Genomic DNA, 12,819 nt, shown 5'->3' with positions numbered 1-12,819 from the left:
ATTATTTTAAGCTGACTCAACAAATTGTGTTTTTTATTTTTTACAGTTGAAGTTGTGATCCAGTCATTTTAATAATCAAAATGATCAAACAGTATTGCCAAATATTATTTTTAAGTATTGGATTCAGTCTTTTATCAAAAACTGAGGTGCATAACCTCAATGAGTTCCATAAAAACAGAAATACAAAACCTGTGCCAACTGAAAGAAAATTGTAGACAAAGGTTGACAAAATGACTGAATCCAAATGTTGGTGATAATACAGCATAGTAAGATATTTAACAGTTATTTAAAAGCCTGGTCATTTTTTGATTAGGAGCACTTTAGGTGGAATTTCAACACAACACAGGGGTTAAAATGAAAGTAAATTAGTGATTTACATTAAATAATTAAGTATACTTACATGTAGCAGATTTCTCCAGCTTACAAAGAAGTGCTGTTACAATATTGGTGTTCTTTTTTGAAGTTTATCAGACAATATGATTGTACTTCCTTGATTTCTCTTCCATTTTTTATAGCCTCTTGTTGGGCAATGGCAAATAACCACCCACTGTGTGAGCATCATCGTTTCCAGTTCATTTTTAAGGTACCTTTCCCAATCAGTTGAGTCAGTGACAAATTATGAAATCCTGTTTACACGCTATAAATTTACAGAAGTGCATTTGTTGATTTCATATTGTTTTGAAAACCTTTACACCAAATGACACTTACAAGCTAAAATAAACTTTTGCTTTGTCATAAAAAATATCTCTCTGCTATTTAAAGTGACTTTTTTTTCTGTATTTATTTAGTTATTTATTTTTCTCAAATGTTAATAAGCTAAGAAGCAGTTTTGAGAATAGCAGTAAAGGATATAACAAAGATATTTTGGAAATACTTTATCTTCATTACAATATTATTATAATGTCATAGTTAATATTTAAAAAAAAAAATCATGCTCATAATAAAAGAGGTATAGGCCTGTCATTGCAGTGTGTTATAACAATACTTTTTGGTATTTTTGTGTTCAAGTGCATGATGGAAGACTGACAATATTATAAAACATCTAAAAAAAAAAAAAAAAACAGTTGACTGTCCACAATTAAAAAAGTGATAATTTAATATTCATCTTAAGCCTTAAAACATCTTTTCAAAGTAAATATAATTCATTTAAACTGGTTAAGAAAACACACTCATCTATTCTAATAATGCACTCGATGCCTGATTTATCAGAAAAGCTAACACAGGACACAGCATTGCTTGGGGCTAAAATATCTGAACATGAATCCTGGTTAATAACCAGTTTGTCTGATTATTAAGTTGTTTTATTGATTCTTCTGTGCCGTTGAAATATAAAGTTATGTGCACACATACACAAAAATAAATAAATCATAAGATAAGTGTAACAGAGGGAGCGAGACGAGAGACGAGCGGATCCATACGCAAACTGTTATTGTAGGGACGAGACATAGACATGGTCAGGCAGGCAGGGTCAAACAACGGCAGACAGGAGTATGGACGGCGAGACAAGAGTAATCCGTGACAGGCGAGGGTCAGTCCAGCGGCGAACGATATCCGAATGAGGGCTAGGCAAAGAGTAATCCGATAAGACAGGCGAGAGTTCCGAAAGGCAAAAAACAAGAAAACAAGACACAGGTTACAAGGAAACCGCTTAGTAAGAATGCAAGGCAATTCAATACTCGGCAATGAGTGACAGGAAAACCGGGGCTTTTAATACTGTCTCTGATAGACCTTTTTCACAGAAACCGGAAATACGCAATCGCAGGGTATGCAGACTTCCTGTCTAATGTCAACACAGCAGAAAGCCGGGTAATTTAAAAATGGAGAGAGTCTACACAACTTCCTTCATGGGTTTGCCAAAGATCACCTTTGCTGACGTGACAAAAATCATGGAGGAAAACTCCGTCACAAAGAGGAACAAAAGGATATAAATTTTTCCACGAAGAGTTTATCCATAATAGTGATGCGCGGATGGCGGTTATATCCGCGGGTCGGGTGGGTCCGGTAATAAAAAAAATGCATTCTGATTATTTGCGGGTGGGTCGCGGGTGGATGAGATAAATCAATAATGACGCAAATATTAACTACATTTTCTAAAATATGAACCTGTTTTAAATACTTTGTGTGTGTGTGTGTCTGTTCGCCTGTTCGAAAAGTTGTGACAGAAAAGGTGACATTCAGATAAAGTTTGAAGGGAGTTTACGCCTGTGTTAGTGCTATTGAGTAGGGTGATATGCAGTGGTGTACAGTACCTGCGGATACCCATTTCTTTATCAGTCGGCTTTGCGTATACCTACTTCTAAACCCCCTCTGATGCGCATCATTCAGTAGTGTCCTGCATTAGCCAAAATAATGACAGGCCACCATTTCTAATTAAATCGTATGTGAATAAAGGCAAATATTCGCTCAATAAACCCAGTAAAGACGGTGAGGACCGTGGCGCCAGCTTCCTTTGAAATATGTTTGATGATTGTGCCTGATGCGCCCGCGCCCGCTCCGTCCGCCCCAGCACCACATTTGCTGCCTGTTCATGTCAAGCTCATGTCTGAGGATGTCAAGGGAGGCACGCCGAGTATTAAAATAATAATTACTGATTACTAATTTGAATCAGTACATTATAACGAAAACAATACATTAAAAATGAAAACAATTAGATTTATATGATCAAAAATTTCTTAAACTGGGTGAACCCCTGTAAACATTTGTCCAAGGATCCAGTAGGTGTTCAAACACCCAATCGATTTCATCAGAGATTGCGGAGAGTCACGTCCAGATGTCAGTTAACGTTATTCTTTTTAGCGTGGATTTGGCTTAAAAGCACGAGTGATTAAGCTTATATAAGTGTGCAGCGATGTGCAGATCTGCTGTTAAAAATGAACCATCCATTCATCATATCATCATGAAAAACTAAGAATTAGAATAACTGTAAACGACGATCGGGTGCGGTTATAAATCAGAGAAAAATACAGGTGCGGGTGGGAGGCGGGGGGGATAATTTATTTGAAGCTGCGGATTCGGGTGACGTTTGAGCTCATCCACGCATCTCTAATTCATAACTTTCAAGGTAAGTAACGTAGCTAATGTTAGAGAGCAATCAGGCTAACAAATTATTAGTGTGTCCACTTAGACCTAGGGCTAGGGTTATAGGGTTATGTATGGATAGTATAGAGAACATGTACAACTTTATTAAAGCAATATAACAGTCGTGGTCGTGATGTTACAAACAATGAGACATTCACTGTCTGCCTTTGGTCCAAGTGAACGTCTTGTGTGTAGCAGCTAGCGACGATAGCCCATTTTCGTCTTACTTCTTCGTTAGCAGGGAAGGAGTGGAAAGATAAATAAGGCTGCTTTTGGACATTACAACAGCCCGGTACGCTACAACAACTCTTGCTCGATGCTTGCGCCATCTTTGTTGTTTACCTGGTTACCGGCATACCGGGGAGGAAATAGGTTTCCACAGCAATTGCGTATTTCCGGTGCAAAATACGGAAGTTGTGAGAAAGGTCTATTGGTGCAGGTGAAAAGAGCAGTGGCCGATGGATAATGTAGTCCGGGGTGTAGTGCAACAGTCCGTGTGTACAAACAGAGTGAGAGCGACATCTGGTGGTGAGCGGTCCGCAGCTCACCGACCAGATCCGTAACAATAAGATACACACAACATAAAAGTGGCACCACTTTATTAATTATTTTGTTGTATTATGCAGACTGACAGTCATTGATATGTCACTGTCTATGACATCACTGTATCACTGATGTCGCTGCTGACAGTTCTGACTGTTGCTAGGTGATGATGTCACAATGGAAGAACACAATGACATCACTGCAGTAGCTCTGATGAACAGACAGCAGATGAACAGATGTGGAACAGCAGTTTCTGAGACAAAAAGAAGATAAAATAGATTTAAAACCATTTTTGCAGCCATTGCATTTCAAATATTATAGCAGATTCTTAGTATTAAGACCACTTGATTTTTGCTTTCAGTTCGGTTTAGAAATGAGATGCATTTTGATGAAAAACCTGTTGAAAAATAATTCACATTCTTATAATTCAAATTCATTTCTTTCTGTTCATTATAGGTCATACAATTATATATTTTACTCACCACATCCTGTCACACCCCTGGACTTTCTAGTTGGTCTCTCCCATCATCTTCCCTGCAGCTCTGTGTGTTTTGGTTTCTCCCTCATTGTCTGCACCTGTGTTTGTAATCAGTCTGTGTATATATAGCGTGTTTTCCCTCTTGCCTTGTCGGACGTTAATGTTACTACCCTGTGTTCCTATGTTTCCTATGTTTCCCGTTGGATTTATTAAATGCCTTTCGTCTTATTACGTCGTTGTTCGTGTGTTTCGTCTGAGCGTGACAGAACGTCCGACCACAACATTTTTTTCGTGCTTTCCCCTCCGTTTTATTTATTGTTACTTTTTTCACAGTCTTTTGTTTCCGTTGTGTTTCCCCCATGGCTTCCCTACTCCGTCCAGAATTCATCCTCCTTCAGCTTCAGCAGGGGGAGCTACCGCTCGAGGGGTTTACCGTCTTGTTCCAGCTAGTAGCTAACACCACCAGCTACCCGGACGACGCGCTCTGTACGTTCTATGACGCCAGCCTCAACGCATCATGCAGAGCGCCGTCGTCCGAGGACGGCCCTCGAGCGGATTTCGCCGCGTTTGTGGAGTGGACACTGGCGAGAAACAAACCATCGTTCTCCACCTGCTCCGTGGAGAATCTTGCTAGTGCCACTCCGGAACCAGAACCAAGCCAGCCACCACCCCGACACGTGGAGTACGAGCCCGAGCCCACCGCAGACGGATCTCAGGCAGTCAGCGCGACTAAGGGGCCATTGCTAACTGGAGCGACAGAGCAAGTGTTCTCCGCTGAACGAGAGGAATGTACGTCTGACCAGGTGCGAGAGCCGGCCACAATGCCTGCGACGGTGGGAGTATCAGTGGTGCATGAGGATGCTGAAGACAGCACAACCCACTGCACTGCCGCTGAGGGTGAGCTAAATGTGGACATGGGTCATAATGTTATGGACTTGAATTTTGAACTGTCAGCCTGTTTGGATTTCCCACCCACCCTCCCTCAGTCACCTCTGCTTCCTGTCAGTCCCTCTGCTCACCCTCAGCTCACCATCTGTGCGGTGGGTTCGCCACGGGTCTGCCAGTCTCCATCGGTGTCATGGTTGGAGGATCCCTCATCGTCGCCTCCAGCCTCAGAGTCCGGGACTCCGCCTCGGCCCTCCGACCGTGCGGCTCCACCCCGGCTCTCAGCTCCCTCGTCTCCACGTCGCCTGTCGGTCCACCAGCTCCACCGGGCTCCATCGTCCCTCCGGCTCCGCCCTGGTCAGTCGTCGCCCCACCTTCGCCTCAGGACTCTACTCCTCCGGCTACACCTCGTCGCTCCGTCTCACCGGCTCTGTGGACCTCCTCCCTCCCGCGGGCACAGCCTCGGTCCTCTGTCGCTCCGGCTCCGCCGCGGACCTCCGGATCTCCGTCTCCGCCTTGGTCGCCAGAGCCTTGGGCTCCGCCTGGGACCTCCGGATCCTCGGTGTCGCTTAGGATCTTCGGCTCTCCGTCTCCGCCTCGGGCTCTACCACCACCTGCTCCGCCTCCGTCGGTCGGCCCCCGGGAGTCGTCAGCCTTTCCTCCACCATGGCTCTTCCCTCCATCGGCTCCACCGTGGGATTCCATCTTGGCTGCGGTCTGGGTTTCACCTGGCTCCTCCTGCTCCAGCCCCTTCCGGTCACCTCCTTGGCTTCTCCCTCCATCATCACCTCCATGGACTATTCCGCCATCACCCTGGACTCCATCTTTTGCCCTCCTCCCGGGAGTCCGTCCTCCTCCGAAGCCCCCTCCTAAGACTTTGTACATTTTGTTTTCCCTGTTTGTCGGCGCGAGGACACGCCTTCCGGGAGGGGGAGGTAATGTCACACCCCTGGACTTTCTAGTTGGTCTCTCCCATCATCTCCCCTGCAGCTCTGTGTGTTTTGGTTTCTCCCTCATTGTCTGCACCTGTGTTTGTAATCAGTCTGTGTATATATAGCGTGTGTTTTCCCTCTTGCCTTGTCGGACGTTAATGTTACTACCCTGTGTTCCTGTGTTTCCTATGTTTCCCGTTGGATTTATTAAATGCCTTTCGTCTTATTACGTCGTTGTTCGTGTGTTTCGTCTGAGCGTGACACATCCACAGAGCTGCTATTATGAGAAACTGAGGTAAAAACAGCAGCAGAGTGACTGTATAATGGCTGAACACTGTGCTGTTCACTGGATCTTCACAACACAAAGAAGTGAATCATGACTATCAGAGAAAACACCTGAATGCTGCAAACATTTGACACTGAAGCACATGTATCATGAGAGATGTGTTGCCTCCTACAGCACAGGAATACTGTTGAAGCTCTTCATTGCTGACTGAGTCCAGGTACAGCTTGTTGACTTTAGTGAATCCATCTGTTACCTGTCGTCCCTTCTTGTACCAGGTATAAGAGGTGTTGTCGTTCAGTGTGCAATTAGTTAAACAGCTTACTTCAACAGCAACATCACTTCCTCCTTCTCTAATACAGCAGCTGGGCTGCTTTTTATCTGTGTACCTAAAATAACTGAAGTCTATTAGAAATTATACAGGACACATTTTGACCATAATCAGTTTATCATGATCAGTTACCTGTAACAGTAAGAATGACTCCAGGTGATCCAGAGTATTTGTCTTCTAAGTCAGTGTTGATTATGAATCGATATTCTCCAGAGTCACTGATCTTGAGATCTTTGATTCTCAGTTTGTTCCCCACATACTCCACATGACCAGCAAACTGATGCTCCTCACGCAGATCCTTGAAGTCCTGAGATGGACCATCAGATGGACCGTAATGCCAGAATGTTTTATTTACAGTATGATCAGAGGGATGTGAGTACGTGCAGGAAATGTCTACTGTTAAGTTCACCAAAGCACAGACTCTTGTAGAGGTGTAAGTCACATCACAGCAGCCACTCTGAGAAACACCTGAAAGAGACACAGATTAACATGCAAAACTCACACTTTAAAAGCATTTATTTAATAAACTCATGACACTCACACACAGAAGGGGAGCGATGTTTAAGGTTTTGATCACGAGAACAGGAAAAGCTGTCAGCATCGCTGCTGGATGACACAAACTTGTTGGAGATCCCTGTATTTGTGACATACCGTCTATTTTTTATCCAGTAATACTGACCTTGAGAAGTCAAAATACAGGAAGTATGACAGGTCAGTGTTACTCTCTCATCTCTTGAACCTGTAGATGCAGGATTCCTCCTCACCCGCAGGTCTGAATAAAAAATAATTAAATAAAAGAAGAAGAAGAAGAAGATATTAAGAAGAAAAACTTAACTGCACATCAAATAAAACAGTTCAACTGACCAGAATCTCATCTCAGTTTCACCTGTGACTGTTAGACTGACGGCTGCTGATCTGAGATGTTTAACTCCATCATTCATGATGAACATGAGCTGATATTCTCCAGAGTCTCTCTCTCTCACGTCTGATATTGTGAGTGTTGAAGAGCTGTTTGAGATCTGATGTTTCACTCGTCCTGAGTAGTCTGAGTCTAAAATCAAATCTTCAGGTTCATTGTTTTTTCTCCAGTTTGTATTTTGTTTCTCACTAAACCAGAACACAGTTGTGATGTTGTTGTTGGAGTAAGAGCACATCAGTGTCACTTCTGACCCCTTCACAGCACAAATACTCTGTTGATTACAGGTCACAGAGAGCTGGTCCAGTGTTACAAAGCCTGAACAAGAAGACATTTCATTTATATGCAGTCAGAGGAGATCCTCTACTGCAGCAATTCAGATTCACCAATGTACTGCTCACAGTGACTCAACCACATCAGTTCAATGTTCAGTGCTGGATTTTCGGAAAGGTTGATTCTGAAAAGGGGATCAGTATCAACTCTTTGTGTGCGAATGTCAGCTCCAGACAAAGTAAGTACCATGCATCATTTGTTTTCCAAATTGCCTGTCTGAAAGAACTTATTGGCACTCTTTAAGGCTAATGTTTGTCTCTGCCTGTTTTCACTGATGCTGCCGTCTCATGCTACCAGAATGATCATAAATATGTTGTTATTTTTATTGCGCTGTGCAGTCAGATGACTGACTTTTCAAAACGATTCTGGTTCAAACATATAAGGCTGAACACCACTACTGAAAGTTTCTGACATTTTCAGTGCATGAGATTGTCCTGTTTTGGTTTTACCAGCTTTTGAAGCTCTTCTGAAAAAGGGGCTGGGAGCACCAACTCATTTGCATTTAAAGGGACATAAAATGTTTTGGTTCCTACCCTAAAAGTGAATGAATAGGAAATTATACGATTTTAATGAGAAAACATCACCTAACAAGTCAGCGTTTTCATATCTGACGTCTCACTGTACATTCTCACAACGCAAATGTCCTAAGCATGTAAACGTTTATTTGTTTAATGTCGGGAATTCCCTCTGCTTATTAAAAAGTTACGTTCATATACATTGCAGGAGCGAACATCAGATGAACATGATAAACATTGGATGTTCACCATGTTTACAAATGAAAAAATGCTCATTCTGAAATATGAATAAACATTTATGCTTTGTATACATATAATTTGCCTTACAGTTAATCACTGTTTATGCTGTTTTGTTATAGTGTTTTTATTCGAACAGGCTAAATGCATGTTTCAACAATTATTTCATTAACAATTTTTAAGCAGGTAATGATTTAAACGTTTGTTAATTCAGCCTGATTCATGTTGAGATAAATGTTAATAATAAACGTTAATAATACAAAAATGTCAAACATAACACAATCTGACGTGATTTGTGATGGGAAGTTCGGATCATTTTACCAACTCGGACCTTTGAGTCTCCTTCAGCAAAATTAACAAATCTTTGTTTGTGTTATTTCGTTCATTTTAGCAAAATATAATTAAAATGTTACGTGTTACTTCCCTAACACATCTACTGCTTACACAAAGTGACCCCTTCACAGCACAGTGAAGTGTTGACCACACTACAAACACTACAAAGACAAAACTATAATGCTATAAGAAACAGAAAAGATTAATTCATTGTTTACCTGGGTCTTTAGTCTATGATTAGCTCACCTCACCTCTTATTTTTAGTTTATTTATTAGTTTTCAGGTTTGAGTCATTCGTTCATCATGTGACAGCCCCATAAGCTCAACCAATGCAGTGTGAGCCGGAAAAAGAATTGATTAGAATTGATTCCTAACCCTCAAGTTGTGATCCAGTCATTTTAATCATCAAAATGATCAAACAGTATTGCCAAATATTATTTTTACCAAGTACTGGATTCAGTCTTTTATCAAAAACTGAGGTGCAAAACCTCAATGAGTCAATGAGTTCCAAAAAAAAAAAAAAAAAAACAAAACCTGTGCCAAATAAAGAAAATTATAGACAAAGGTTGACAAAATGACTAAATCCAAATGTTGGTGATGATACAGCATAGTAAGATATTTAACAGTTATTTAAAAGCCTGCTCATTTTTTGATTAGGAACACTTTAGGTGGAATTTCAACACAACACAGGGGTTAAAATGAAAGTAAATTAGTGATTTACATTAAATAATTAAGTATACTTACATGTAGCAGATTTCTCCAGCTTACAAAGAAGTGCTGTTACAATAGTGGTGTTCTTTTTTGAAGTTTATCAGACAATCATATGATCGTGCTTCCTTTCTTTTCTCTCCAATTTTTTTAGCCACTTGTTGGGCAATGGCAAATAACCACCCACTGTGTGAGCATCATAGTTTCCAGTTCATTTTTAAGGTACCTTTCCCAATCAGTTGAGTCAGTGACAAATTATGAAATCTTGTATACACGCTTTAAATTTACAGAAGTGCATTTGTTGATTTCATATTGTTTTGAAAACCTTTACACCAAATGACACTTACAAGCTAAAATAAACTTTTGCTTTGTCATAAAAATATCTCTCTGCTATTTGAAGTGACATTTTTATGTATTTATTTATTTATTTTTCTCAAATGTTAATAAGCTATGAAGCAGTTTTGAGAATAGCAGTAAAGGATATAACAAAAATATTTTGGAAATACTTTATCTTCATTATAATATTATTATAATGTCATAGTTAATATTTAAAAAAAAAAAAAAAAAAAAAAAAAAAATCATGCTCATAATAAAAGAGGTATAGGCCTACTCCTGTCATTGTAGTGTGTGATAACAATACTTTTTGGTATTTTTGTGTTCAAGTGCATGATGGAAGACTGACAATATTATAAAACAAAAAATGAAAAAAAAAAAAAAAAAAAAAAAATCTGACTGTCCACAATTAAAAAGTGATTATTTAATAATTATCTTAAGCCTTAAAAGATTTTTTCAAAGTAAATTTAATTCATTTAAACTGGTTAAGAAAACACACACACACAAGCTACAAGGAGGCTTTATCTGATTATTCTGTTGGTGTAACGCGGACTCGTAGGAAGCGTGTAAGATCCAATTGCAGGCTTTATTCAAACAGATCGTGGTTAATACAGGCAGGGTCAATATCCAAACAGACAGTGGCAACAAAGACAGAGCAATGGCGTAATCCTTAAAGCAGGCAGAAAGTCAAAAACCAGGAGAGCAATCCAAAGTATCAAATAAACAAGGCTAAGAAACAAGACAAAACTATGGCAGAAAACAAAGACAAAACTATGACCACGAAACAAAACCGTGACAACAAAAACAGGGCAAACCGCTTGGTAGAGTCCGCATGAGCAAAACAATACTTCACAGCTTCCGGTTTAAAATGGCCTCCTTTTATTGCCACCAAACAGGAAGCTACCAATGAAGCAGCAGAGGGAGCAACAACAGTCAGTCAGTGGGTGAGGGCTCCCTCTGCTGGCGTGGCGTTACAGAATCCCCCCCCCAGGAGCGACCCCTGGCACTCAAACAACAGTCCAGGAGGGTGGGGGAACAGAGGCAAAACAGGGGGTGGGATGGAGGGCCAGGTCCATGTAGAGGAGGTGGGCCTGGATCATGGAGCAGGGACAGACAGCGAAGCACTGGAGGACCTGGACCATGGAGCAGTGGCAGACAGTGAAACCTTGGAGGACCAGGGCCGTGGAGCTGTGGCAGACAGTGGAACACTGGAGGGCCTGGGCCATGGAGCAATGGCAGACAGTGGGACCTCGGAGGACTTGGGCCGTGGAGCAGTAGCAGACCGTGAAGCACTAGAGGGCCTGGGCCGTGGAGCAATGGCAGACAGTGGGACCTCGGAGGACCTGGGCCGTGGAGCAGTAGCAGACCGTGAAGCACTGGAGGGCCTGGGCCGTGGAGCAATTGCAGAGTAGGAAGCCATGGTGGGACAGGCAGAGCAGGTAGAGCAGGGAGCCATGGTGAGGCAGGCAGAGCAGGCAGAACAGGAAGCCATGGCGAGGCAGGCAGAGCAGGCAGAGCAGACAGGAGCAGAGATATCCACAGTGGAGCTAGTGACATCCACAGCAGAGCAGTGTGTTCACAAACAATTTCCTTGGCTATGGTATGACAGGCAGAGAGTTCATTTTTGGTCTTCTTGATCTTGACATGGTGGGCAGAGTTTTCATGATAGGCCTTCTTGACCGTGACATGACAGGAAGAGGGTTCATAGGAGGACGCCACCCCCATAGGAGGTTCTGCAGCCGGAGCCACCACCTCCGGGGGCATTGGCGCAGACTTATGGTCAGACATGGCAGTGAGTTCATGAGTGGACGCCGCCTCCTCTGGAGCATCTACAACATAAGCTGACACCTCTGGAGGCATCGGCGTGGATTCATGGTCAGACGTGGCAGCGAGTTCATTAATGGGCGCCACCTCCTTAGGAGGTTCTACAGCGTATGCTGACACCTCAGGAGGTATAGGCGCGAACTCATGGACAAACGAGTCCTCAGGAGCAGACTTGTAGTCAGATGAGGCCTCTGAGGCAGACTCGTAGTCAGGCAAGGCCTCAGACTCATGGATAGACGAGGCCTCTGGAGCAGATTCGTGGACAGACAAGGCCTCTGGAGCAGACTCGTGGACAGACGAGGCCTCTGGAACAGACTCGTGGACAGACGAAGCTTTTGGAGCAGATTCGTGGACAGATGAGGCCTCTAGAGCACAGTGTGCAGCCCACACACACTGAAAATGGCGACAGCCATTACAGGCAGCACAGTAGATAGTGGGGTGTCTGTTGACCTTGAGGGTGTGGATGCTATGGACTTGTGGCTTGGGAGTGTGGGCTCTGCGTGGCTTGGGAGCGTGGGCTCTGCGGTTTCCGCTGAGATGTGATTTAGGAAGGTCAGTGGGGACCTGGTGAGGTTCTGGTAGGACAGCCGTGGCTTGACTTGACTCAGGGAGGCCTGCCGTGACTTGACTCGTGAAGAACAGTGGTGATTTGACCTGGCTGGTGCAGTCCAGCTGTGATTTGACTTGGCTCAGGGAGATCAGCTGTGGCTTGACTTGGCTCATGAAGGTCAGCTGTGGCTTGACTTGGCTCATGAAGGTCAGCTGTAGCTTGACTTGGTTCATGAAGGTCAACTGTGGCTTGACTTGGCTCAGGAATAACAGCAGCAACTTGACTTGGCTCATGAAGATCTGCTGTAGCTTGGCTTGGCTCAGGGAGATCAACTGTGGTTTGGCTTGGCTTGTGAAGATCAGTAGTGACTTTGCTTGACTTGAGGGCTACAGCTATAGCTTTACTTGACACAGGAGCAATAGCTGTAACTTGACTGGACTTCAGAAGAGCAGCTCTGACCTGACTTGACACAGGAAACACAGCTTTAACTTGACTTGATGCTGGAACAACAGCTGCAGCCTGACTTGACACTGGAACAGC

At 42.9% G+C, this 12,819-nt stretch overlaps 1 protein-coding gene across 7 annotated transcripts in view; it reads right to left on the bottom strand.

The window, feature by feature from the left end:
* LOC127161209 (sialoadhesin-like) overlaps positions 1 to 9,701 on the bottom strand; it is a 43,587-nt gene extending 33,886 nt beyond the window's left edge. For 4 of the 7 annotated variants that reach the window (XM_051103843.1, XM_051103848.1, XM_051103854.1 and 1 more), the window contains exon 1: positions 9,609 to 9,644. Coding sequence is in view for 1 of the 7 variants with exons in the window: in XM_051103849.1 (XP_050959806.1) it covers positions 7,417 to 7,684 (268 nt within the window). In the remaining 6 variants the exon portion in view is untranslated. Of the gene's footprint in view, positions 1 to 400; positions 467 to 7,416; positions 7,765 to 9,608 lie in introns of those variants that run through there. The other 3 variants (XM_051103845.1, XM_051103852.1, XM_051103849.1) reach the window with 2 other exon arrangements.
* Between the last annotated feature and the right edge of the window lie 3,118 nt (positions 9,702 to 12,819).

Source organism: Labeo rohita, unplaced genomic scaffold, assembly GCF_022985175.1.
Source record: "Labeo rohita strain BAU-BD-2019 unplaced genomic scaffold, IGBB_LRoh.1.0 scaffold_585, whole genome shotgun sequence".
NCBI classification, from domain to species: Eukaryota; Metazoa; Chordata; class Actinopteri; order Cypriniformes; family Cyprinidae; genus Labeo; species Labeo rohita.
Note: the sequence above shows the minus strand (reverse complement) of the source record. Positions and strands in the feature narration are given on the sequence as shown.